Source organism: Peromyscus eremicus, chromosome 4 (assembly GCF_949786415.1).
Source record: "Peromyscus eremicus chromosome 4, PerEre_H2_v1, whole genome shotgun sequence".
In the NCBI taxonomy this organism is placed as follows: domain Eukaryota; kingdom Metazoa; phylum Chordata; class Mammalia; order Rodentia; family Cricetidae; genus Peromyscus; species Peromyscus eremicus.
Genome location: NC_081419.1, coordinates 10,300,443 through 10,328,111, shown reverse-complemented (window position 1 = coordinate 10,328,111; position 27,669 = coordinate 10,300,443). Strand labels below are relative to the sequence as shown.

General features: G+C 42.0%; 2 protein-coding genes across 3 annotated transcripts in view; one reads left to right on the top strand and one right to left on the bottom strand.

Annotated features, from left to right (window-relative positions):
* Mrrf (mitochondrial ribosome recycling factor) overlaps positions 1 to 8,072 on the bottom strand; it is a 59,841-nt gene extending 51,769 nt beyond the window's left edge. The window contains exons 1-2 of the mRNA XM_059260174.1: positions 7,974 to 8,072; positions 2,676 to 2,887 (exon numbers count right to left, since the gene is read on the bottom strand). Of these exons, the coding sequence (XP_059116157.1) occupies positions 2,676 to 2,859 (184 nt within the window). The 5' untranslated portion in view covers positions 2,860 to 2,887; positions 7,974 to 8,072. The remainder of the gene's footprint in view (positions 1 to 2,675; positions 2,888 to 7,973) is intronic.
* On the top strand, positions 8,059 to 27,660 carry Rbm18 (RNA binding motif protein 18). 2 transcript variants are annotated; one of them, XM_059260177.1, is made up of 6 exons: positions 8,059 to 8,197; positions 10,756 to 10,874; positions 17,949 to 18,075; positions 21,491 to 21,577; positions 23,185 to 23,270; positions 25,769 to 27,660. In XM_059260177.1, the coding sequence occupies exons 2-6, from the start codon at positions 10,762 to 10,764 to the stop codon at positions 25,926 to 25,928; spliced, it is 573 nt and encodes a 190-aa protein (XP_059116160.1). In that variant the 5' UTR covers positions 8,059 to 8,197; positions 10,756 to 10,761; the 3' UTR covers positions 25,929 to 27,660. The 2 variants fall into 2 exon arrangements, with proteins under 2 accessions (XP_059116160.1, XP_059116159.1); XM_059260176.1 differs by having other exon boundaries at positions 10,746 to 10,874.
* The last annotated feature ends 9 nt before the right edge of the window (positions 27,661 to 27,669 follow it).

The window sequence follows — 27,669 nt, the reverse complement described above, 5'->3', positions numbered from 1 at the left end:
TAATACAGGAGAAATGGGGATGTACGTGCATGCATATGCACCAAAACACACGTACAAGAATGTTTATATTGTAATGATACTGCTAGTTTAACTCCAAATTCCAAGTGACCCAGATGCCATTACAGAATAGACACATAAACTGCAGCGGCACATCTGGGACACTATAAAAAAAAAAAAAGCACACAGCAACTGTTGCAGGTACAACATGCAAATATCTCACAAGAAATCTGTTACCCTACAAAGCAAGACATCAGGTTCAAAAAGGATGAAACTAATCTATGGTGTTAAAACCAATCTCCTGCCCTTCTAGAATATGGGATGTTTTCTTCTTTTCTTTTCTTTTTCTTTTTTTTTTAAATAACTTTTGTTTCTGTTTTTTTGTTTGCTTGTTATTTTGTGGTTGCTGTTTTGAGACACTGTGTCAATATGTAAGTGTGGCTAGCCTAGAATTTGTTACACAGCCCATGCTAGCCTTAAACTTGTAGTGAACCTCCTGTCTCTGACTCCCAAGTGACACCATGGCATGCTACATTTTATTTCTTTTAATTTAATTTTATTATTTTATGTGTATAAGTATCTACCTGCATGTATGTCTGTGCACTACAGGTGGGCCTAGTGCCCAGGTAAACCAGAAGAGGGTCTTGAGTCCTCTAGAATTATAGTTACAGACAGTTGAGAGCCACAATGCAGATGCTGGGAATCAAACCCCAATCCTCTGGAAGAGCAGCCTGTACTCTTAGCTGCTAAGCCATCTCTCCAGTCCCCTATATTTTATTTCTTGATCTGGAAGACCGATACATGGTTATGTGCACTTTCTAAAACTCCACTGTGCCAACCACTTAACAATGTAGGAATACACTTTTCTGTATATGTTATGCCTCAAAATAATTATGAGTATATCATAAAATGATACAATGATATCATTTTCTAGAAAATGTTGGTTTGTGACTATAAATATCACATAGAATAGGAAAAAGGCAAGAAAAAATGTGTATGAAAGGTAAAAATCTGCAGCAGTGCACACAAGGCTTTATGACTGATTCTGGAAGTAAGGGCAACTTAGTGAGGAAAGAGAGCAGTTCAACAAAACAACCAGGAGTTAGCACCAAGTGGATGACAAAGTGCAGGCAACACAGCTCACAGCCCGTCTGAAAAAGAAACCTAAACTGAGCTTCAGTTTCTGTTTTTGAGATAAAGTCTCAATTTGCAGACCAGGGTGCCCTGGAATTCACTATGTAGCCCAGGATAACCTTCAACGGTCAGGAATCCTTCTGCCTCAGCCTCTCAAGCACTGGGATTACAAGTGTGGGCTACCACAGCCAGCTTTTCAGTTAAAATTATTAATTCACACCACATTCAGAAATAAATTACCTTGGGATAGAAAAGGGTTCTTGAAAAAGATAGAAAGAGTACAAAAAACTGAAAATGACCACATTCACGGACATAACACCCTGGTAGCACAAACAGTAAGGGATAGTATCCCTATTGTAGAAAGACTCCAAGGAATCAAAGAGAATGAAAAGAGCCAACTCTTAGAGGAGCAGCCAAAAAAGACAAAGATGCTGCTTGCAGGCCATACTAAGCACCTAGAAGACTGTGATGCCACGGTGTCAGAATCCCCCGCTTTCCTGTTCTTCCTCTATCTGGAGACAACCATGAGCAATTTTTTTCCAAACAACTATACCCTGGCTTCTGTATTTGCAACATGTTAAAACCTGTATTCATTAGACAATTGTAAGGATTTCTTCACTGGAAAATTATAATTGTTTCCAATGAATAATGGTAAGGATTGGATTAGAAAATCTCAAAAATAAGATACAAATCACATCTGAACTTAACAAGATAAGTCTTCTAAGAATTAATTTTCTTTCAGCAGCATATTAATCCTCCTTTCAAAAAAAGCAGATCTGTGTGAAAGCAGAAAAGGAAACACTCAGGAGCACATTCTAGCACCATCCTCAACAGTAGACCACCTGACCCCACCCCAAGCAGGGGGGGTCTGCCTGATCACTCTCTGTCATCCATTCATCCAACAAAGTTTCTGAAAATACAGTATATATACCAGCCCTGGAGAGTGCCAAACCACAAAGAAACTGATTGTCATCAGATCCAACTTAGCGGGCAGCTAACAAACAATAATCAATTTTACAACTGATTAATTAATTACTTCAGTTCTAAGTGTGTCAAAAGTTAAATAACAGTGTACATGAGTGCATGTAACAGGGAATCTGACCCAGTCTCAGGCCAAGGAAGGCATCCTGGAGGAAGTGGCATTTAAGCAAAGACCTGCGGTACATCAAAATCTCATTCTTGGATGACATAAGCCATTAAGATCATCCATCTAAACTTGTAGTTTTAATGCCCTGTCACCCAAAACCCTTCTGGCTTTAATTATACCCCCAATCCGAATCTTCCTAAAGAATGAGTGTATGCTGATCCCTGCCATAAGCATTCCAGTAGGCTTGATACTTTTACCTCTAGTTCTGCATCTAAATAAAATAAATGAGGCATTTTTCTGAGCCACCAAGAAAATAAATGAGGTGTAATGGTAACCAAACAAGCCCTGGGTTCCAACAGTCTGCATGTGAACTTCTGAGACATCAGGAAGAACTCTGAACATCTTTGAGATCTCTGCAAATGTAAGAAAGGACTGAGAGGGGAAGGAGATCACCTACCTTTTGCTTTCTTGGTTGCAAACTGGCGAACTGGCACGGCTGGGTAGGCTAAGTACTGCCTGTGGTCATGTTGTCTTCCATGCACAGGTTTCATGGAAACTTCTGAAACAGGTCTGGTCAAAGTAGCAAGGTAAGTGCAAAAGGTGGGGTGTAGCCGGCGGAAGCAGTATACTCCCAAGGCCATGATGGGAGAGAATCCACAGAAACAGCCACTAAAAAGAGAAAGACAAAAGATTCCAGTAAAAGAGAGCCCACAGCAACTTTCAAAACTAATCCACACCAACTACCAAGCAATTCCTCTAACTGGGCCATGAACTTGACACTTCACATACATTATCTCTAAGCCACCTCCCAACAGACTCAGGAAGAACTATTATCCTCATTTCACAGGATAAAAAAACTGAGGCTCAGACTTAAGTGACCCACCCTGTCTGTGGAGTTCTTTCCGTGCATTTAAATGCCTGTTAAGCAAATGTGCAGCAGCCTAAATCTGTGATGATGCTAATTAAGCTTTATATGAGCAAAAGCACAAAATCTTGATAAAGCTTAAAGAGGAAGGGCAGAGTACTAGAAGAGGACTTTAAGTAAGAAAAACATTTTAATAGGCATAAAATGACTAGAGAATTTACATGGCAGCATTTAATTAAAATTTTCTTTGGTTCTTTACGCACTGATTACCAATTAGAATGCACTTTAATTTGAGTCTGAAGCATGATTGAGGTTTGAGGTCTTCCACAGTCTAGAACTAGGAAACGCCAACATCCATTGAGTTAACACAAGTTATACACACTTCTGAGGTCTTTGACCATACAAAGATGCTATTGCTTCCTCAGACAGAACACAGTCCTAGTCAACAAATACAACACTAAGAACTTCTGCCAAGAATCTGGTTATTACTTAGCTAAAAATTAAGAACAATTAGTATCAAGTGTCTGAAAGCACTATCTTTGAACATCACATTTCATTAAAAAAAAACTGCTCAAATGGTGATGCAGCATTATGGAAAACAAGAGTAGGCATTCTGCAGCATGAGACATAAAATCCAATCCCAGCTCCACCACTGCCTAAGTAAGAATTGCTGCATCTCCATTTTCTCTTCTGTAAAATGGGACTGGTACTTATTTCTTCAAGGTCAGAATAATGTGATTAGGCAGATAAAACACTTGACAAGGTGACTACTGGATAATGGGGACACAAACAATAATACTTATTGATCGCTATCAGTTTCAAGGACTTCCATGCTAGGGTCAGATATGATGAGGACACCTGTACATATGTCAGGACTGATGTGTAAAGTGGCCTAGATTCAGTCAGATGTGAATACATCTGCCTGGGGTAATTCATCCTTTCCCTATCAATGAGAAAGATAAGCCTCATTTAAAAATGAAATACCAAGTACGTATAAAACATTCAGCATGGTACCTGGCACACGCTAACTGCTCAAGACCTGTGACTATTATTGACTATTATTGCCATCACTACTTCTTTTTAATGAAAAGAAAATGAGCAACACATAATGCCACATATGGTGAGGAATGCCTATAATCCTAGCAGTTAGGTGTACACAGGAGGAATAGGAATTCAAGGTAATCCTCAGTTAAATAGCAAACTAGAGGCTAGCTTAAGCTAGATGTGACATTGTCTTAAAAAGACAAGCAAAAAAGGAAGGGAATGAATAAAGCAAAGGTGAACCATTTCTCCTGATGGGATTTTTAACAAGTTATGCTGGATATCAGCAATCAGCACGTGAAGTCTACACAAATGCAGGCCTAGGCTGCTGGCTCACTCATATTAGTTCATTTACTCCCATTAATAATGCCGCAGATAAAGCATTATAGTCCCTACTTTGTAGATATTGAAACTGAGGCCCAGAGAGATTAAGACACTGCCCAAGAATATGGAACTAATCGTCCAATACTATTTAAAAACTGTTCACAAAAGTTTGGCTTTGAGTTGACATTTCTAAATCTAAGTTTCTACCTACTCACATTTATATCCAAATATGGCTGTATAATAATGTGCAGTTTGGGTTTTTTTTTAATTGACAGGGTCTCAATCTGGCTGCAGTGTGTGTGACAGGTTTCCTGCAGTTCCTGTTGTGGGTCATAATACCAATCCACAAAGCAACAGGAAACTAAAATGGGTTAGAAATAAACAACCTTTGATAGAAAATTCAGCACCAAAAAGCAGGCCCAACACATGTGAACCGGAAGACAATTCTATAAATACACCACATTGCTGGAATGCTTGAGGCATACGTTTCAATTGCACAGAAGCCAGGGATTTTCACAGTGGAAGTTCAATAAACCAATCTGTTAGGTCTCTAACCTTAGGAACATGAACTCTCAGGTCAGTATATGAAGCATTAAAAGTGAAGAAGAAACTTTTGAGAGTTTAAGTATGTTCCAACAACATTAATTTACTCACAATAGAATGTTTCCCTACTTACTACATGTGTGACCTTGAGTAGGTTAGTCTTTCTCAGCAACAACTTCCACCACATCTTTTTTCACTTTAAATAACTAGTATTTTTAATTATAACTTCTTTATTTTTATTTTATGTTTTATCTTATGTGCCTTGATGTTTTACCTGCATGTATGTCTGCGTGAGGGTGCCAGTTCCCCTTGACAGACAGTTGTGAGCTGCCATGTGGGTGCTGGGAATTGAACCCAAGTCTTCTGGAAGAACAGCCAGTGCTCTTAACGACTGAGCCATCTCTCCAGCCCCCAGATAACTAATATTTTAATAACATTTTTGTTTACTCTTTAAGAGTTTCATACACTTATGAACCTATATCCTAGCTTGTCCACTGTCCCAGTAACCCCTTCCAATCAGCTGTGTATTGATACACAACATACATTTCTAATATGTTTGAACACCACCTTGTGTATAAAATACTTTTCCCATTTTATTGTATTTGATTACCACACACATTTTACAAAATAAACTGATCTTCCATTTCCTCATGAGTTTCTCCCATTCCTGAGTTTTCAAATATGCTATTAAGGGGGCTGGAGAGATGGCTCAGAGGTTAAGAACACTGGCTGTTTCAACACAGGATCTGGGTTTGATTCTCAGCACCCACATGGTGGCTCACAACCATCTATATGACTCCAGTCCTAGGAAATTCAACACCCTCTTCTGGCCTCCACAAGCACTAGGCACATACATGCATGTAAGCAAAACACCCATAGACATACATTTTTGTTGTTGTTGTTGTTTTGCTTTGTTTTGTTTTTCAAGACAAGGTTTCTCTGTGTAACAGCCCTAGCTGTTCTGGAACTGTATCTGTAGACCAGGCTGTCCTTGAACTCACAGGGATCCACCTGCCTCTGCCTCCCAAGTACTGGGATTAAAGGCATGCACCACCCCACCATCCTCCACCCCCATACCCCTACCCAGAACAATAAAACATTTTTTTAAATCATTAAATATGCTTGGAATGGTCTTCCCTTGTCTCTCTGCCATTGTTTTTCTTTAGATTTCATCTTAAGCATCTGTCTGTCAGAGCACAGGGTCAATGGCCACTTCTTCCAACTATGTCAAATTTCCTGAAATCCAGTTTTCATACTCAATACTTCATCACAGCACTTAGTTTTTAACAATAAAAGTAAATATTTGTGTAATTGTTCGATCCTTGTCTAAGTATCTCCACATGGCGGTTGGCACTCCATAGACTATTCTAGTAGACTAATCTACTTGTTCACTACTGTATCCTGTATTTAGGATAGTACAAGAACACAAACATCATACAGATGTGATAAGTATGGTAATAGACTTTTAGAAAGATTAAACTTTTGTCCAATGTCAAAATGCCCACATCAGAGTTGGAATCTACACTTCTGATGGCAGGTCCTGGGATCTGCTTCTCAACACTGCCTCCATTACCACTGCTTTTCCAGTTCTTTGTTTGGAATAGGGTGTGCTCCTTTTCAAATTCAGTCTCATGTAAAGAAAGGTATTTGTAATATCTGACTCAATACAGCATTCAAATGTCCTTGGCACAAGCCAAAGAGGAATGATAAAAATTTAACAAGTGGACAAAAGGCTTCACCTAAAGACTAGAAGGCCTAGACTCCAATATCCCCACTTTATCAATCCCCATCACGTGTATCTTTTGGATTCACAATCACTCCCATTCAAAAAGCATGTATCTCAGCTCTACCAAGGACGTGCACCGGAGCAAATCATTTCTCCTAGCTTGGTTTTCTTTCCTCAGCCATTAACTGAAGGAATCAGATGACTTTCCAACTACAAGTTTTCCAACTACAAGTTCTCCAAAACTCTGGGAAACACAATGGAATGTGCATTTCCTTCCCTTACAGAGAAGGCCATCCCGCTCCAGGATGAACCCTCACACACTATAGAAAATGTAAAGGCCAAGAATCAGGGTAAGGAGGGGATTCCTCCTGATGAGCAATGGTCGATCCTGCTGGTAAGCAGCTGGAAGATGGCTGTACTTTGTCTGACTACAAAATTCAAAAGGATTATGCCAAGAAGAATAAGCATAGAGAAAGGTCAAGTTGGCTGTGCTGGAATAGTATAAGACAGACGAAAATGGCAAAATCAGTCAACTGTGAGTGTCCTGATGAATGTGGTGCTGGAGTTCTCATGGCTAGCCACTTTGAAAGACATTACTGTGGCAAGTGTCTGACTTACTGCCTCACCAAACCAGAAGACAAGTAGTGTGTATGAGTTAATAAAAAGACAAGAATGGGAAAAAAGAAAGAGCACCAAACTTTGCGACGGCCTAGGCAAGAGTCCTGCTTCTAGCACTTCCTAAGTATGCAATCTCAATCTCATCTGTAAAATTTGCCAGAGTAGTGGAAATGTTGAAGCACCATCGAAATGACAACTGTTTGCCCACAGGACGGCAGAGTGACGATTTTAAAAGCCCAGGCGTTCGATTCAGGCCTTGGTGGCATTTAAACTCCACCACTTGGGCGCCGTGAAACCCTAGTAAGGATAGTGCTTCATCACTGGGAATAATTATACCTCTGCGCGTAGGGCTGTTCGGAAGAGGCAATATTCCTGTCAGGTGACGTCCTAAATATCAGGAACTATTTACCCAGTTCCCTGGCAAGGCTCTAAAAGCGGAGTGAGTGACACGAGCCCCCGCCCCCCCCCCCCAGGGTAGAGGGACCAGAAGTCCCGCCCCCGGCCTCAAGTCGAGCCGAACTCTGCTGAACCGGTCACGGGCGGTAGCCTAGCCCCACGAGGTCCCTTCGAGGTCCTTGAAAAAGTGTCAGTGGCAGCTGGACCCCGCCCGCGCCTTGGGACCCCTGGAGGCCACTCACCAGCTATAGCCCGGATTATAGAGAGAAACACGCGCGACAGAGGAGGCGGCGGTGCGGGCGTCATGACGTCACGGGGCGGCGCGGCGGCGCAGACGTAGCGCGTCACGGGCGGCCGGGCGGCGACCTGTGTTTCGCCTGCGGTACCCTCACGTCCCTCGCTCGGACCCGGGCGTCGGAAGCTGGTTTCAGGGCATGAGCTGAGGGCACTGCTCCGAGGCTGGCAGGTGAGTACCAGAGCCAACCTGGCGGCGGGACCATGGCGGAGACTGCCCTCACCGCAGGCTTCTAGGCCCCGCCCCGGATCGTCCTGCTCCTGGCCCGGAAATAACAATCCCATTAGTGACCTTTCGCAGCCGCGAATCGGGAAACCCTGGTTCCTGGCCTGACCCCGCTGTTAGCGTTTAGGAATAAGCGACCCCAGTCCCCTCCTGGCTTCTAGAGTTGATACGGCTCAGATGGGAGGGATCTAGAAGGCATTTTATGAACTGTTACTCCAAGGAGTTGTCGTCATTGCAAACCCCAAAAGATTTGATAGTTGCATACTACCTTATTAGACTTCACTGTTTTTCAAAAATCCACGTGCTGAGCTTTCACATGTATATTTATTTCCTTATTTAAAATAGCCACGTGATATAGGAATAATTGTCCCCGTCTTTGGAAAGAAGATAATGACTTTGTTTCATTCATTCTCTCAGAAAATAGTACTAACTCTGAGCCAGGCAGTGCACTACCTGCTGAGCATTGAACCATGATCAAGCCAGACGAGTCCCTGCGCTATAGGATCTTTTATTATTTTAGAGACATGGGCAAAAAGTAAATAATACATTTTATTCATTTTATATGGAAGGGAAAAAGTGGCAGAGACAGAATATGAGGAAGACACATAAGGGTGATACTGTTACTTACAAAAGGCACAGTAATTGGGAAAGTCAGTTTTGAATACAGATCTCTCTAGTCGAGTGCCTTGTACTCTTCCGATTGGAACATGGTATCTTTTGGTGTTACTGTACCTTTTAGACCTGAGAACATCAGAAGTTATAGCACTCAAATCTAACTCTGTTCAGTCTAAAGTAGTCCAACCCCAAGTCACTTGATCCTTCTCATTGTAAACAGTATCTATCATTAATTACTTTCACTTATTTTAAAATTTAGTTCTGCTCTACTTTCAAATATACGCATTCTGAGGGTGGGAACTATTTCCTACAGGGCTGAGCTCTGAGTCACCTCTTGATATAGAAGACACATGGGGTTTTTGTTTTGTTTTTCTAGCAGGGAGGTCTGAAGTCTGGCATGGCCCTGCTGTCTTCCCTGTCCCTTTATCTTTCCTTTATCATAGTATAGATTTATTAAAATTTTATTTTTCATCTATCAACTCATTTCTTCTCAGCAACCTTAATAAGCAAAGCAAGGTTTATCTTTATGAATTTTTTAGGTTTATTTACTCTATGTGCACGAGTCTTTTGCCTGCCATCTGTGTATGTGCACCACATGTATGCAGTGATTGCAGAAGTCAGAAGAGGGCATCTCATCTCCTGGAACTCAAGTTAGAGATGGCTGTGAGCCACCAAGTGGGTGCTGGGAACTGAACCCCTTGGTCCTCTGCAAGAGCAACATGTGCTCTTAACTGCTGAGCCATCCTTCCAGCCCCTCAAAGTTTATATTAAAACATAAAGAAACTGGGCCAGCAAGATGGCCGAAGCGAGAGTGGAAAGAGAGAACGAGCTCTTGAAAATGGTCTTCTGACCTCTACCTGTGCTAAATGATATGCACATCCCCCCATAATAGAGTAAATAGATAAGAAGAGGAGACTGTGGTACCGAGGAAAATCCCTTCAGTGGAGTCTTCTCACACCAGGCTCTGTTCTTCCCGTCACTGCCTCTGCCACAGCTGTCGTTCTTCTCTGTGAGATGAGATACTTTGGGAATTAAGACGAGTAAGAATTATTGGTCTTGAATATTTCTAAGAATCGTGGTCCTAAAAGCCTTAGTGGTATAACTTGGCAGAGCTACATTCCTTTATGAGATACTGTCCTCACAAAAGGACTTAAGAGTAGTTAAGTGACTTGCCGAAAGTTACACTAAGAAAGCAGATGATGAACTGTAATAACTAAGGAGATTCCCTTCTTGTTTCTACCAAAACAGTAAACTTGGTGATCAATAGCTAATATATTGACTACTTACTGTTGTTAAACATGTGGTTTGGTAATTTTTTTAATGTATGTAATCTTTACAACAACTCTATAAAATAAGAACTATTGCTTCTAATTTTACATTTGATGAAATTGAGACCTGTGAAATTCAGATAATTAAGTAAGTCACACAACCTGCTTTCAAATCCAGCTCTAACTCCAGTGTTTGCGCTCACATCCCTTGTGCCACCTTCTCCCTTTGCTGAATTGCTCCAAGAAGAACAGGAGCCTAAGCTGTTCTCTCCCCCCCCCCCCACTCCCCGCCCCATTCCCTCAACATTCAAGACTATCTTCTTGGTGGCTTTCCTTTTTTTTTTTCTGGTGTACCATGGGGTGATAGAGCCTTTGGTCTCCTGCCTCAGGAAATTCAAGACCCTCCATACAACCATACCTCTTTATCCTAAATGGCAGCTCTGACTGCCAGAAGGACTATCCCAAGGGAACTGGTCCAAGGCCAGTTGGGAACAACAGGCCTTTGAAGGACTGCCCAGAGAGCATGCCTTCCTTGGATAAATTGCATGTGAAGTCTCATGTTCACACAAGATTGTTCCACTCTCCTGCCTCAATGCTCACATTGCCTTTAGTATTTCGTAGAGATTGATGGAAGCAGAAACCAAAACCCTTCCCCTGGAGAACGCATCCATCCTTTCAGAGGGCTCTCTACAGGAAGGACACCGATTATGGATTGGCAACCTGGACCCCAAAATCACGGAGTAAGTGCAGATCACTTAGTTGATTGTATGCAGAGGTGCAGTGTCTGCTGTGGATGCTCAGGAGACTTCCAGAGCAGTGCTGTGCATCTCGACCCCTTCATTTGATTTCAGTTTTTCTTTGATGGGGACATGATGCTCTTTTTAGCTTGTTCCCATTCTTCATACATTTGCACTCCACAGCTGTAAGGACACAGCTTTGGATTTCCATCAGTCATAAGCCTCTTCCTTCCTACTCAGCAAAGAATAGAACTCTTTGCCAACTGTTTGACTCTGTACTCAGTGGTTATGAGGAATTGTTCTAGAGCCCACCTAAGGCATATTTTATCTCCCAGAATGGAGGCACACAAAGAAGTCTCGGGATCTTTACAAATAGGCATTTGGGCCCCATGTGACTGACTGCTATAAGTAGCCACAGAACCATAGAAAGTGAGAGTGGGAAGAGATCTTAGCGATCACCCTAGTCCCTTTGCTGTTCATTCATTCATTAAATGAGCGGAGTGCCTGTAGTGTACCCAGCTCCATGCCGAGCAGCTTAAACAAGAGAAGCCCTCTGGTAAATCTGAAAGAAGCCGTGTGTAAAATATGACTTCAGGGCTGCTTTGACCAAGGAGGGAAAAGAGGCGCTCGAAGGCTTTTATCTATCACCTGCCGCTCTTCTTTTGGCAATCCCTAGGCAAGCTCCATGGGTTGAGATGACTCTGATACTATCCATCTCTCTTTCCCTACAATAAAGGAAATGAGGGTCTGAGAGACAGAATTACTTTGCCCAAGATCACATTACCAATTGGATACAATAGTCTTGACTCCCACTCTTTCCATCAGAGCCATTATAGTGAAAAGGAATATCTTCGCAGAGAAGTAATAGGTTTTTATTTCTACCACTTGTTTTGAGGGGGGAAGGTATTGGTTGGCGGCAGAGTAGCAAAGGGTAAGAAGACTGACCTACGTGGAATCAGTACTTAAAGCAAGCGTGGAATAAATGAGCAGTCTTGGAATTACTCCTCCTAGAGTGGGGCTAAACACAGAGTAAGAAGAGAGGGAACCTGCTTTTCTGAGTCTGGGATGAGATGAGGTGTGTTTAAGGATGGGATTAGGAAAGAGGAGAAGAGATGTGATTTTACGTCACAACACCAAGTTTAGCTTCTAAACCTTTGAAAGCTCAAATCAGGTAAGTGCAGATGTCATTGGGTAGCCATATAAGTTGCAGAGATAGTAAAGCTATGTTGTCTGCATGTCATGTTGCTGTGGTCGTGGGAACTCTGGAATGTGGAATGTATTTAACATCCTCTCTATGACTATGAGGATGGATGTGTGAACCAGCACAGGCTCTTAATTAATGTCTGTTCATCTAAATTTTTCCATCATCTAAAACCCAGGCTCTCAGGGGTACTCCCCAGAGGGTTTCCACTCCCACCTCTCCTTGTCTGAATGGAGATCTGAAGTGTGGACACAGTGCTGGTTGTGTTGGCTGTAGTTGAGGTAATGAGATTTCTGTGCCGATTGTGTCCTGCTATCCATCAGGGTTCACGAGGGCACCTGCCCCTGGGTTTATGGCATAGTAAGTGTATGAATGTATTCCTGACAGGAACATTGGAGTAAGACTTTCCCATTGATATTTCAGTCAAAGGCAAACATTAAATACCAAGTGTAGGTCAGGGCCCTGCTGGCTAGACGTGTTGTGCTCTACCTGTAGTATCCCCATTTCTATAGTGCCAAAACCCTTTTCTCTGTTTTCCTTCTATGACTTCCTCACCTTGGAATGAGTTGTATTAAACTGATTTGTTACAGAATTTTCAGAAACATAGCTGTCAATCAAAGCTTGTGGTTCACTTGACAGCTTTGTGTCGCTTTGCTAAATTTCATGAGTCTTATGGAGACATTATTTCCTTCAAGTTGCTCAAATGCATGAACTTTTAGATCCTGCTTCTCAAAGGATAGAAAATAGTGAACCTAGTTAAATAATTAATGTACAGTTGCTCCCCAGCATTGAAGGAATATGAACACATGGTACTTGTGAATGCAAATCTCTAACCTTCTAATGACTCACAAGGGGAGTTTGCAGAATGTCTTCCAGTTTTCCTAATTAAGCTTACCCAACCAAAAAACTGCTGCCACTTCCTGCTATTTCCTCTTCACCAGACCCTTAATTCTCTTTCCTGTGACTGTATCCCAGCTCCTTAACACTTCTTTCCTAATCTCTTCCAGAAGTTGATTTGAGTGTCTCTCCTTAAATACTCTCTTACTTCTTCTTAGGAAACAAAGTATATATTTACTACCAGGAATAGTTACAGGGGTATCTTAATACAGTGGTAGGGGGTGCTTTTTTGTTCTTACTGTTTTATACATATGGGTATTTAGCTGCATTTATGTATGGTGCACCACGTGTATGCCTAGTACCTGCAGAGACCAAAAGAGAGCATGACATCCCCTGGAGGAACTGGAGTTGGAAATGGTTGTGAGCCACCATGTGAATGCTGGGAATGGAATCCAGGTCCTCTAGAAGCATCCCATGCTTTAACCACTGGGCCATCTCTCCAGCCTCAATGGTAGTTTTTTAAACAACATTTGAACAATGCATTCTGTCTTTAATTTACCCACATTTATTTTGTGATTAGTTCTAGTTGCTCTGTGTATATCTGTATTTTTTGGTTATTAAAATGAATTCTTCTTAAGCTATACAGGACGTCCATCAGTCTCCTTTCAAGAATGTGACAGTCTGGTCTCAAAAATATGCTCTTCATGCTCATGCGATTCAGATACATAAACTCTTAGATCCTGCTCTTCTTGGGGGTAGATATGGTGAACCTACGTGAATAATTAAAATAATAATCACTCCCAAATGTTGCTATATTGTAAGATAGAGCTTTTGTGAACATAGAGTGTTTTAGGACTGTGTGTATGCCAGAAGCATTCATGTGACTAAGGAGGTGTTGGAGACTTGGAGTGATGGGCACTTGTTTTTACAGAGGCATTCAAGCCTAAGTGCATGTTACTTCCACTGTGTTCTAATTCCTCGGCTTCTCTGTACCTCATGTTTCTGTAAAGTGAAAATGTTCAACTAAATAGCAGAAATGTTTCTTCTAACTCTAATACTCCTATTTCACCTCATAACAGCTTGGGTGAGGGGAACAGATTTGCCCTTCTGTATAGGAAAAGAAAAGTGGCATGGGTTGGCTCAGTTGACAAAGTAAAGGATGATGGCTCTTGTTTCCTCCGCTCTAATTCAGTGTACCTTTGCTCAGATAGTCTGATAGAGTAACTGAATAATCGTGACCTAAAGCATCCTGTTTTGAATTTAGACATGTGGAAACTTATAAATTGCTGTGAGACCCAGACAGTAAGCTTATAACAGTACCTCTAAATAGCACCAGTCCTTGCAGCAGGGAAGCCGAAAAGGTAGTATTCTCACATGTTGATTTGCCATGCTGTACTTAGTACTGGCTTTCTTTTTCAGGTATTAAATGTGCTCTGTAAATAAGTAAGTAACCTTTGCATTGTATGAAAGTGTGAGAGAGAACCAGTAGAAATTTTCATAGTGCCTTCTAAGCAGAGGAGAAATAATGAATAAAAGTGTGTCAGTCGGGGCAAGGAAGTTGACTCAATATAAGCAGATCTAAAAGGACTTTTTAGTTTAAGGCAAGAATGAGTCCTACTGGTAATGAAGAGGCAGTTGGATAGGTAGAATACTGTCAGATGGAAATGGGCTCTTTACGTTGTATTCAGACAAGTTGAATTTCCTGTAGAGTAAAGTCACTGGATATTAACAAGAACCTGATACCAAGACAGGAAGGTTTTGGTGAGGGACTTGACTACATACATGCAAGGTGAATTGGAAGGGCGAGACTGAAGAGGCAGGTTTGTCAGGAGATACTCACTGTTCCTGCTGCCATGTGGGTGGGGATAGTGTACTTGGAGATTGCTAGGTGAGTCTGAGATGTGAGAAACAGGAATTGAAGAAGAGTGGAGTGGAGTAAAGATGATTCTGAAGGGTGTTCTACTTTTGTTTGTAATGCTGGGGCTCAGACCCATGGCTTGCCCCAGAGGTCTTGCCTGGGGAGTGTAAACTCAAATCTCCACTGACCATGGGGTAGTTTGTGGGGAAGAAGTCAGTTTGCCACACATTGAGTAAACTTAAAAGCCAAGAGGTGGCGAACCAACCAGATGCAAGTGTCCTTCTGGTGCTGACTGGATAAACCAGGACTCGCTGGAAGCAGATGCATGAGCCTGTGACAGCAGGGTGTCTGCCACTTCATGCTCTTCCTTCATGAAATGGCATTTGCTGTTTGCTTACTTAAATCTGAGACAAGAAAACATTTAGTAAGGTATATGGCACAAGACAAAAAGATTCTCTTCAGAGTAATTTTTATAGACTTACAAAGAAAATTTTCTCTAAAAACTTGACATACTAAAAAAAGACAAAGAACCTAAAGGTCATTTCATTGGCTCTCTGCTTCCCGTAACATCAAATCAAATTCCCTGAATACACATCTTTCATGGCCTGTCCCTACTCTCTGCTCTCTTCCAATAGATCAAACTTGACCTTTCTCATTGCAGTGTTCACTCACACTGATGCTGCATACAGATATCCCCTTTTCTCAAGCTTTCCTACTCTTCCCGTGTGTGTGTGTGTGTGTGTGTGTGTGTGTGTGTGTGTGTGTACACGTGAACATAGGTGCTCTATATTGTAAATGTACACTGCTCGTAGTTGTGTATACGTTGCTCTCCTCTAACCAGCATTGAGGGCCTGGAAGGCACCTTTATTCGTCTAGAGGTCCTGATGCCTCATTGGTCCTCAGCACCTAGTAGGTATTTGTTTTAGCATTTGTACATGTGATTGCTTCTGTGCCACCAGGCCAGAAGGCCATTTTAATGACTCACTAGAAGAAGAAAGCGCTGATTGGGTTACAGAAGTGTGTGAGGGACGCATATACTAATTCTCTCTCCTGAAGGCAGCAGGGTGCACGTTTCATTAAGGGAAGCAAGCCGCTGATGAGGGCTGAGCTCCCATACCCCAGCAGCAGATAAAAGTACTTGCAGATGTGAAAGCAAGAGGCTTCAGGCTTTTTTCACTATCAGCCTGCAGTCCCCATCTCCAGGAAGCAAAGTAGTAAACATTTCATTCCTTTTGTTTCCGTGTTCCGATAATTTCAAGAAATTATCAAACAAGAAAAGAAATCCTAGAGAAGTTGAAAGACACAGACCTAAGCAGATGTTCCTGGAATCTTAAGGTCACACTTCTCAAGCAGCATGTGTTTGTTAGCTTTACAATGAATAATCTGTTGGCATTTTTTTCCTGAGTAAATGAAAATTCATTTCCTAGGAAATGCCAATCGCGTTACCTTCCTGCTATTTAGTAGAACGAAGCTAATGAAAAGATAGCTATGCCATAGTAGCCTGAAGTTTTGTTATGTTTTAAATGGGTTTGACCCACCATTCTATGGCATTGACGTGGTGTGAAGGTTTGAACGGGTGTAATAAGAGCAGGTGTGGCTATGAATTAAAGCCTGTGGGGGAGACTCAGCCTTACTGTAGCCTGTTCAGATAATCAAGAACAGAGGTTTGTACTAGAAATGTCTCCCAGCTTCCCCCCCCCTTGCAGGGAGTCCTGCATTCTCATTGGGTGATTGAGGTCTCCTGATGGGAGATAGTAATTAAGTACAGAGTTGTGGTTCTTTTCCTTTTCAAAACCAGTCCAAGGACCAGATTACTATCCTCAATGTGGCTTGGGAGCCTTTCCTCCTGTCCCAGTACTAGACCTGTATTGTGTCTTTCTACAGTGTTATCAGACACCTGAGTAACTATAAGGACTTGCTTATTGATGCACATTAGTGTCAGATTTAGTACAGTGTGTGACATATTTCCTATCTCTGCTTCCCAAAGGAGATCTTGCTCAAGAATAAAATCTTGGTGAGTTTCTCCTAGCAAACAGCAGGAATATAAATGTGCCCACAAGGACTTGACTGGCTCCCTGTGGGGTAGAATTCCGAGTAGTAACCGATTTAGCATGTGGGCTGATACCTTTTTAGTATCAAGGGGACAGCATTGTTTAGAGAAAGCCTTGACTCCATTTGAATAGCTTAGAGGGTGCCAGGAGGAAGGCCAGAGGAAAAGGAAATGGGAGAGCTGTTGGTTTGTCTCACCCTTACATTGGATGACAGGAAGTCAGAATGGAGGTTGGCCACAACAACCTGCTAAGGCCACATCTGTTTGAACAACTTGAAAGTCTTATAGAAGCCAAGTGAGTTGTAGGAGTGGGGAATACAAGAAAGGAGCAAGCAGGATGGCAAGAGATAGTATGGTGAACCTCTCCTGGGAATAAATTCCTTCCTTGACTCTTTTATTGACCATACCCAGATGAGGTGGGCTGATTCACAGAGCTGGCCAGTATCACCTGCATGGTGAGACCAGCCTCAGTCACATTTGACTTCCACGTTGTCCTAATTTCCAGTCAGGTCTAAAGCCTTGTGGAAGTGCCACTAGCTGTGTTTGGGTTCAGCAGAGTCACTACAAAGTCTAACAGAGAGGTGCTTTAGGGCCGGTTTTTGTGTGAATATGGATCGTTTTGCAACTTTGTTTATTTTTAATGCAGAGTAGATTTAGCGTATGCTTGTGTGTGTGTGTGTGTGTGTGTGTGTGTGTGTGTGTGTGTGTTTCTGATGAAGTTACAGATACTCACAAATGCTAAATCATTGCCAAGAAATTTAAAAAATAAATAAGTCGACACTATTTTTGAGCTTTTCTCCAAAAGAAAAACAAACAGTGCTTGTGGGCAGACAGCTGTTTGTTAGGTGTGGTTTTTTGTTTGGTATTTTGTGTTGGACAGGCGCATAGCCATGACAGTTCTAGTTCCCATTCCAAGTGGAGGCAAACAATCCTGTTTCTCAAATAAAATAATACAGCAGTTTGCAGGAAAGCATAGGGCAGTAGCCAGAGATTTTTTTTTTTTTTTTTTTTTTTTTTTTTTTTTTTTTTTTTTGGCCTGAGGTGAATTATCTCCCTCTTTTATCTCACCTTTGAGGCTGAGCAGCCAGCAGCATTCCAGGAGTGGACTCATGGGCTCTTCTGTCTTCACAGATACCACCTCCTCAAGCTCCTCCAGAAGTTTGGCAAAGTGAAGCAATTTGACTTCCTGTTCCACAAGTCGGGTGCTTTGGAGGGCCAGCCCCGAGGGTACTGTTTTGTTAACTTTGAAACTAAGCAGGTAATTGAGCTCCCTCTCCCCCTCTTGGTTTGCACTCTGTCATAATCATTTTTATATCTCTTGACCACCAGACCTCATGGGCAGGAGTCATGTCTGGGTATTCTCTGTGTGCCTCACTCACACTGAGCCCTAAAGGATACATCCCTTCCACCAGTGACTTCAGTAGTGCAGCTTGCACAAGCTTCCTCTCCCTGGGCTCAAGCTATAAGGTGACTGGTTCCTACTGGCCACATAATTTGGGATGCTCACATTGAGCATGTGATAGACACCCTTCCTACCTTGTTTTGTTTGATGCTTTAGTGGCTGGCCAGCCAAGTCTCCTTTTCTTTCGGTCAGTTCTGTTGAGGCCTGTTTCTGGTGGAGCCACTCACACACTTGATTCCATTTTATCTTTTAAGCATGTACCCTTCTGGGGATAGCGAGATGGTTCAGTCAGTCAGGGGCCCAAAGGGTACCTAGGAGGGACTGAGTTCCAACCCCAGCACCCACATAAAGGCATGGTGGCACACATTTTGACCCCAGTGCTTCACAGGGTGTGCAGAAGGTGGGACAGGCAAACCCCCTGAGCTAAGTGGCCAGCCAGTCTAACCAGTCCATGAGTTACAGGTTGGGTGGGGCCCTGCCGTAAAAACAAGGTATGAACGGTGGAAGAAGGCACTCTGCATTGACCTGACCACTACATGTGCACGTGCATGGGCCCGCACACCACTTTGATGACACATAATTACACATATGCCTACATAATTTATATATTTTTATCTCAATGTCTCAAAAACAATGCATACAAATTTTATTTATTTTTGTGATGTTGGGATTAAACCCAGGGCCAGTCTGTCTGTTCCTTTTTTTTTTTTTTTCCTGAGGCAGCCTCACTTGTGTAGTCCTGGCTCTCTGGAACTCACAGGATGCCTGACTCTGCCTCTTCAGTACTGGGATTAAAGCTGTGCGCCATCATGCCTGGCTGAACTCAGATCTTGTACATGCTAGCTAGCTAGATAAGTACCCCTGATCTAGCCTACCCAATAGCACACGTTGATCTACAGTGATCTGTATCTAAAGCTGGTACTTGTTTGTTTGTTTTGTTTTGTTTGTTTTTCAAGACAGGGTTTCTCTGTGTAGCTCTGGCTGTCCTGGAACTCACTTTGTAGACCAGGCTCGCCTTGAACTTGCAGAGATCCACCTGCCTCTGCCTCCTGAGTGCTGGGATTAAAGGCGTGTGCCACCACTGCCTGGCTATGAAATTTGTACATTTTACATGTGACTTAGGATGCAATTAAAAAGTAATCATCAGATGCTGGGTGTGATGGTACACACCTGTAAGGCAGGTGCAGGTGGGTATCTCTGAATTTGAACCCGTCCTGGTCTATATAGTAAGTTTCAGTCTAGCCATAGTGAGACTCTGACTCAAAAACAAGAAAAAATTATAATTTCTGGTGACTGCATAGTATTATATGGATTTATGTTACATGATCCCCAGTTATTAGTTATATGAGTCACCACCAGTAACTGACTAGTATAAATATTATGGAATGGGTATCTTTATAGCTGTAACTATGTACATTCACTGCATTTAGGGAAATGGAATGAATGGCATCATCAAAAGGCATAATTTTTAGCCAGGCATGGTGGTGCACACCTTTAATCCCAGCACTTGGGAGCAGGCACAGGCAGGTGGATCTCTGATTTTGAGGCCAGCCTGATATACAGATCAAGCTCCAGGACAGATAAGGCTACACAGCTCAAAAAGGGAAAAAAAAAAAAAAGAAGAATGACATAATTTTTCTTAATGCAGTTGCCACAGCTGGGCATGGTTATACATGCCTGTAATTCTAGCACTTGGGAGACTGAAGCGAGAAGATTGAGAGTTGGAGGGTAGCCTGGACTACATAGTTTTAAAAAAAAAAAAATGCAGTTGCCAGAATGCCTATCACAGTGATGTATGGGAGTTCTAAGACTGCCCAAAAAAACATGATCTGTCCTCACCAGTCAGAGTATTTTTTACTTCCTCTAATTTTTTAAGATATTATAGGTAACAATGATATGTTATTATTCTAATTGTCCACTCCTTTTTGGAAGCAATTAAAGAATGGTCATATGATAACCATTTTTATGTTTTTTTCTTTAATGATAGAGTGATGAGGATTATTGCCGACAATTAAAATCAGAGGTCACGTTAGGGACACATGTTCATTTTAAAACCCTGGACTAGTGGTCATAAAGCATACTCTGTATTCCTGTATCTTTTATTACTAGCTTTAAGCAAGTCTCTTTTGGCCTCGGTTTTCATCTAACAAGTGGAGTAAACGAAGAGGCTCTCTTTTACAAAGGTGGAGGCTAGGAGGATGTGTAAGTATATGTATGACAGTCCGGTTGGCATTTAGTATTAAATTTGTGAACTTTGAAACACACACAGAGATGGAAATTGTTCTTTTGGAGTACTTATCCCTTGTTGGCCTCTACTGCTGCAGATACTTGAGAACTAATAGAGCATTGTGGGCATTCTAAGCTACCAAGTGAAACAAAAGAGTATGTCTCCTGTCTAGCCCTCTGCTGTAGTAGAGCATTGCTGAGACAAGTGAACAGCCAATGCCTGATACACAGTGGATAGCGAATAATAGGAACTCACTGGGGATGCCAGTTTGGCTACTCCTCAATCTCAGATGCATCTTGCCATTAGGTCTTCCTTAAGGGTCCCTTCACCCCTACTAGAGGTGGGTTACCCTTAGTTGGATGCCTCATGGATACCTGAGGGGCAAAAAACGTTTGTCAGGATGAGGAAGCATGGCCAGGTTTGCTGGGAGTATATACAGTGATTTTATGCAGCTTTAGGAATTCTGTTTAACCTTGTTACTGTTATATCTGATCAGGGAAGGATCAGGGGAGTTTGTGCTCTGAAAACGAGGTGTATAGATTGCCTCACATAGGAATGTTGCTCAGTCTCTTGGGACTAGCTCCTGCTTTTCCAGGCTGATTTTTTTCACACCCATATCTGTGAAGCTGTAGTCCAGGATATGGCTCCAGAGCCTCTGAAGGGAGCACAGTTCCTTGATGTAGTCTGTTCTACGCCGGCTAGAGCATGTGTGTAGAAAGATAGACCTGATGGGGCACTGCTGTCAGCTAACACTGGGAAGCTCCTCCCCTGTTTGCGAGTGCTCACACTACCCCGTGGGACGAGTAGTGACTGTATTTTACAGCTGACAAATGCCAAGAAATGACAGAGGATTTGAAACTTTGTTTCAATTTTTAAAAATTCAGATGCTGTTGTTTTGCCATTTGAAATTATAAGCCATTTCCCAAGTACCAAAAGCAATTTGGTTAGAAACCCAGCCACTGCAACCTCCTAAGGCCCGAGGAGAATACAGATAAGTAATAAGCATTTGATTTTCTGACTAACTATCGTCCCTCTCTTGGACAGGAAGCAGAACAAGCCATCCAGTGTCTCAATGGCAAGCTGGCACTGTCCAAGAAGCTGGTGGTACGATGGGCTCACGCTCAAGTCAAGGTAAGTCTAGGGGAGACAGACAGACAGCACCCTGCCTCCTCCTAACCCAGTCTCTGGAGAAAGCTGCCACCTCTCCATTTGATCCCAGCCTCTTCACTTTCCTGCTGCTGCCCTGCCTGATTTTCCTTTTGAAAAGCTTCTCAGGAAGGGAGCAGGTTCCTTTGTTGTTTCTCTGCACATGGCCACAGATCCCATTTTTGATTGATCTTTGCTTGTGGCTGATGTGTACACTCAAACCTCTGCCTTTTTTTTTTAAATGGGAGTTGTTCTTTGGAGGAAAAACAAATTATTTATTTTTTTTAAATTAGTTGCTGTGGACATTAATAGACTCTTCCCAGTCTCACATCTCTAAGGAGAATTTGAATGTATTTATTGTTCTAAATGCTTGAGAAATGAGTAGTTTCTCTGTGTGCGTAAAGCATGGCAGTCTCGTTCCTTCAGAGGTCTGGAGAGTTACTATAGTGTGGGTTTGTGGGATGTCTCCAGGCTCTGAAAAATGGCACACTGCCCTGTCCATTTTATAGTTCATCTCTTGAGGAAAAGAACTAGAAAAGCTGTGGCTGGTTTTGTTTGTTTGTTTGTTTGTTTGTTTTCTTTTTCTAAAAAAGGTGCTCTGCTCCAGCTGGCACAGAGGTAGTGAAGTATGTGGGCTAGAGCAGTCCAGGAGACGACTCCCAGGCAGTGGACCTGGGCAGACCTGCCCGCAGACAGCTTTGCCGCTGCCAGAGCTGGCGCCTCTGCTCTTATCTAGTGCACATGGGTCCTGAAGCATGCTGCCCACTTCCCATAAGGACTGGAATGGAGAGTCTCTGCTGAAAAGCAGATCATAAAACTGTGAGGCCTGTGAGCATCTCAGGTCATGATGGGGCACACTTAGTGTCTAAGACAGAATTACCAAGTGCTTTTACTCAGAATAAAATCAAGTCTCATTTGCCAGACTGGCTGGTGTTTTCTCATCCTGCATCTCATTGAAAAGGCAAGCAGGAGAAATCACTCTTCATCCTGTCTCTCATGTGAAATCTCTACCTCATGGTTCCTTTTTGACCAAAGGCTCCTGATTGCTCCTTAATACCACACTTACTTTTCACAACAAATGTGTAATTATCTTACATCAAATTAAACTCCTCTACTATGTAATGTTTTCTGTATCTGCCACTGAATGCTGTTACTACTTCTCTTCCCCACTCAGGCCTATTAAGAGTTGAATGTTATGCTTGGTACTTCGCAAAATCTACCAGAATTTTAAAGTGTTTTGAATAAAACAAATATTGTAAGAGGCAATCTATGGCAGTTTAAGAATATAAGAGGGTAGCCCTGCTGTGCATTTGTACCATCTGGAAATTTGAACAGTGAAGTCTTAGCTGGGAAATTCTTCTTCTCCCAGTGATGAAGACTAACGACTAGACAAAAGCTTTTTCTCAACGTCTCTTTCTAAACTGCTTTAGGCCAAAACTATGATGATTTTTGTATGATATTAAATTAATACAGGCTTAAGACTGGAAATATGCTGAGATAATCTGGGTAGGGTTGGCATGTCTTAACCATGCACTACAGTCAGGAATACTTTCTGCCCAAATGAAATAATTTACCCTTTTTCTCACTTTCAGAGATATGATCATAACAAGAATGATAAAATCCTTCCCATCAGCCTTGAGCCATCCTCAAGCACTGAACCTACTCAATCTAACCTCAGGTAAGGTGGCGTCTATAGGACCGTCATTCAATAGGTCAACCATGTCTTTCTTCCATGCCTTCATTTACAGCACGGTGACTCTTATTCTAGAATAGAATCTCTGGTTTGTTGTTGGGAGATGTGTTCGGTATATAGTTCCTCTTTTTCCCACCCGCCCCCACCATGATCATATACCACCATTTATAGAATTCATTCCCTCGAAAAAGAACAGGTTTAATTGTCACGTACCACGCCTTGAGCTGGGGATACAGAGATACATCAGACACAGCCCTTACCCTGAAAACACGCATTCTTACAAGACCTCAGTCTCTGGCGTTTCCATCATGTACTGATTCCTCCCTGGTGATGGCTTCCCTTATGTTTGCAGACATTTAATTCTATGTACCCGTGCAGCAACTTACAGTAGTTGTGTTCCAGTTTGTATGAATTGTCAGTGGCTTCTTTGGAGTTAATTCAGAACAGGAGCACTAAGAGTTGAGTAGAAAAGGGACGTTCAGTGGGTGGTTGAGCAGAAGCAGTTTTTTTGGGGGGTGAGGGGCGGTTTGGGGGTTTTGTTGTTTCTTTTTTTGCACTGTAGCTTAGGGGAAAATATTAACAATAACAGTAACAATACCCAGGGTCTATTGAACTTTCTATAAGTAAGAACTTACAAGTACTTTATTATATCCTTTATTTAGCATATATCCTTTAATGCCATAAAAAGCTTAGAAAAGTGAAATACCATGCCTGAAACTGTGCTGGTAGTAAGTAACAGAGTCAGAGTTAAAGCCTGTCAGGAAACAGGAAGAAGGTATTTGAAGCAACAGCCGTGGATCAGAAATCAACAATTACACTCAGTCTATCATAAGATTATAAAACTTGTGATACCTGTTTGGACAGAACCTGGAACAGGAAGGAAACGTGTCCTTATGTGCAGTGTGCCTTGAACCCCACAGACTTAAAAGCATCTCACTGAACTGCAAGAGAAGGAGATGGTCTTGAAATTGAAATTAATTACATAGAAAACAAACATAATATTTTGGGTGTCTTTGAGAGCTCATATCCATATGGCATCATCCCCATAAAATCTGATCTCCATGGAGATTTTTATAGTTCTGCTGTATTGATCTCTGGATTTATGCTTGATGGTCTCCATGTTACAGTGAACATGGCTTTAACTTCTCAGACTCTGTACTTGCAGCTGTTTATCAAATAGCCTGGTGTATTAATACATTAGGATTTTATTGCAATATAGGGCTCTTCTACTAATGCAAATATGGCACATATTTGTGGGGAAAGGGTATGCAGGGAAAGGGTCTGTCTCTTCACACATTTGTTCTTTTCTTGCTGACTTTATTTTTTAATTTGTTGCCTATGAGAATGTTCAACCACTGTATGCCCTTTGAGGATCTCTAGAAGACCTTGTAGACACTCCTTACAAATTTGTCTCACTAGCTATACACCATTGACAGCACCAGGAATGAAAAATGAGGAATCTGCCAGGCAGCACGTTGCTTCCTGAGTGCTTTGCATTTTACTCCAGCGATTGCAGTGTCCCTAGTCAGACTTAAATGCCTCTCAGCTTGTGCAGCATCCCCTCAGGTCATCCTTTGTGTGTCTGCAGAGCTACGCAGCTCCCTCTCTGATGCAGAGGAAAAAGCAAAAGTATTTTGACAAAAAGGCAGGTGGAGTCCTAGCTCCACAGTGTGTTAGCCTTGTGACTCTCGGGTACACGTATCCCATAAAATCCTGAGGGGAACCCCTCTTGTTGTTAGAAGGATTAAAAGTGGTAAAGTCCAGAGGATGGTGGGTGTCTGGCTCACTGTATCATATTGGTTAATAAAAAGAAACTTGGGGCTGTAGACATGGCTCAGAGGTTAAGAGTACTGGCTGTTCTTCCAGAGGACCTGGGTTCAATTCCCAGCACCAACACGGTGGCTCACAGCCACCTGTAACTCCAGTTGTAGGGGATCTTCTAGACTCCGGGGGCACCAGACACAGACATATCTGCACGCAAAACATCCATACACATAAATTAAAAGAGAGACAGACAGACAAAGAGACTTGATAGGCTTTCTAGAATTTTTTTTCTGATACTGCTCGGTGGTTGAAAAGGTATGGTAGTTAGTATATTAGTTAATAACGTGGGGTTTTGAGCCAGTTTGTATCCAGATCTCAACTCTCACTTGCTAGCCATTTAACGTTTGCAAAGTAAGAACTATAACCTACATTCTGACGTCATTGTCAGTCTATCTTTGTCTACTTTCTGACAGGCACGGAGATGCCACCTGGTGTCTGTCTGAAGACTAACTATATAAGGCCATGTGAATTACGCAAAACTGTGCCTAGGCTTAGGTTATAAAAAACATAACTGATTGTCAGACTTTACTTTTCTTGGTTCATGTTTATAGTTTCACGTTGTATGGCTTCCCCAATACGCATCAGTGTAAGAAGGGGAAACGGGAGGGTTTTCTGAATGTCCCCAGGCACGTTCTGATCCTCTGCTGTCCTTTTTCCAGTGTCACTGCGAAGATCAAAGCCATTGAAGCGAAGCTGAAAATGATGGCAGAGAATCCTGACGCAGAGTACCCGGCAGCACCTGTTTATTCCTACTTTAAACCACCAGATAAGAAAAGGACTACTCCTTACTCTAGAACAGCCTGGAAGTCTCGAAGATGATGATGAATTACCAGAGCAGCGAAAGCAAATGGTCTCCATGTTTGAAATCCTTCTCCTTTGTCTTTGTAGATGTGAACGGTACTGCCAACAACACAGTCACATGTTAGGGCTGCTAACATAACGTATTTGGTATTCATATGGATGTGTCTTTTCTGAACTATGTGTGGAACTGAGCATCATCCAGAATAAATAGGAATGTGTCCAAACTGTGATTTGAACACTGAGCTGCTCTAGTTGGCTGCTTTGTTTGGATTTGTAACTCCAGAAACACAATGTGCCAGAGAGAAAAACAAGCATACGAAGTTGTTATTTAAATCAGGAAACTAATTTATTAACATCCACCAAAAACTTTGAGCACTTTTATGTATACACATCTTTTCAACATAAACAAAAAATAAGAGTGAGGGTGGGAAGTGAGAGACGTTTTCAGTCATTTTTAGAACTGTTTGAGAATTTACTGTGGAAATCCTTCAGTTGGACTAAAAAGAGAATTCTTGGCAAAAAGCAACTGATCCCTTGAGTGAATATTGTAGTGATCTGTTTAAGAATTATGCTTATTATTTCCAAATCTCAATTAGGAAAACATGGTATATGTCTTAAAATTGTTTATGTCAACAAAGTGTAGAATCAAATTTAGCATTTTATATCACAGCAGTATTCTATTTGGAAATCCAGCTTTTATTATTTGGCAATCATGGTTTTAAATCTGAATAACCTTGCCTTCTGTAATACCAAATGTTATTACTAACCTGGATTTTAATACCCTCGCTCCAAGAGACTGTTTTATAGCATGAAGTTGTTCCAGTTAGCATCATATCCTGATCAATCTAGGTAGAAAAGAACATTTCTCTGAGAACCTAAAGTATACTTCATTGGTCACTCTCCACCATTATTTTCCAGCAGTGCTGTGGGGTGTGAAAAGTGGCTGAGTGACCTTGTACAGCTAAGGAGGGCAGTGCCGCCAGTGCTCGGGCACCGAGACATTACAACCACATGTGTTCTGTCGTTTTGGAAGATGGCACAGCTTAAAAATGAGTTTTCCTCCGACAGCATGCTTCTCCCCAGATAGCTTTGTCTTTGGACATACTGAATATGATAGTATAGAGACAAACGTGAGCAGACAGCCTTGGGCATGTGTTTCTGCAGCTCAGTGTTGATCATTTTGGTGCCGGACCTGACAGACTGTCTCATTAGCAGCACCATTCTCCTCGGGGCAAATCACTGTCACTCAGCACAGGTGCCACCCATGGTAACTTGGAGTGTAGAAACTCAAGACTCCCTGAGGTTAAGACACTTGACTCGACCTCTGAGGTTTTAGAGTCGACAGAACTGCTTCGGAGGAATTCTTACCACTTTTCCCAAGGCCGGTCTTTTTAGCTATCTTTAGATATTGAATACTTCCTGAGTTTATTAGTTGTGTGTATCTATGATGCAAGAAACTCTCCTTCCACTTAGGAGCTCATTCAGGGAAGTGGGAACGCTGCCCCCCATTTGTCTGGTGACTTCTTAAGAGTATAGAATTCAGCGTTTCATCCTTAAGTTCTCAAAGGGTTTGTGGTGGGGTAGAACTTGACGCCAATAGCCTTCTATTTTTAATAGGAACCTAGAAAATACTTAGGATTATCTAGAGTTGTTTCTTTGGAAACTAGAACTATTTATTTGTATTTAAACGATGTCTATGATTTGTACCAATTCTTACCCCTCTATGTGAATAAACGCAAGACGGTATCTATGTGGTTGT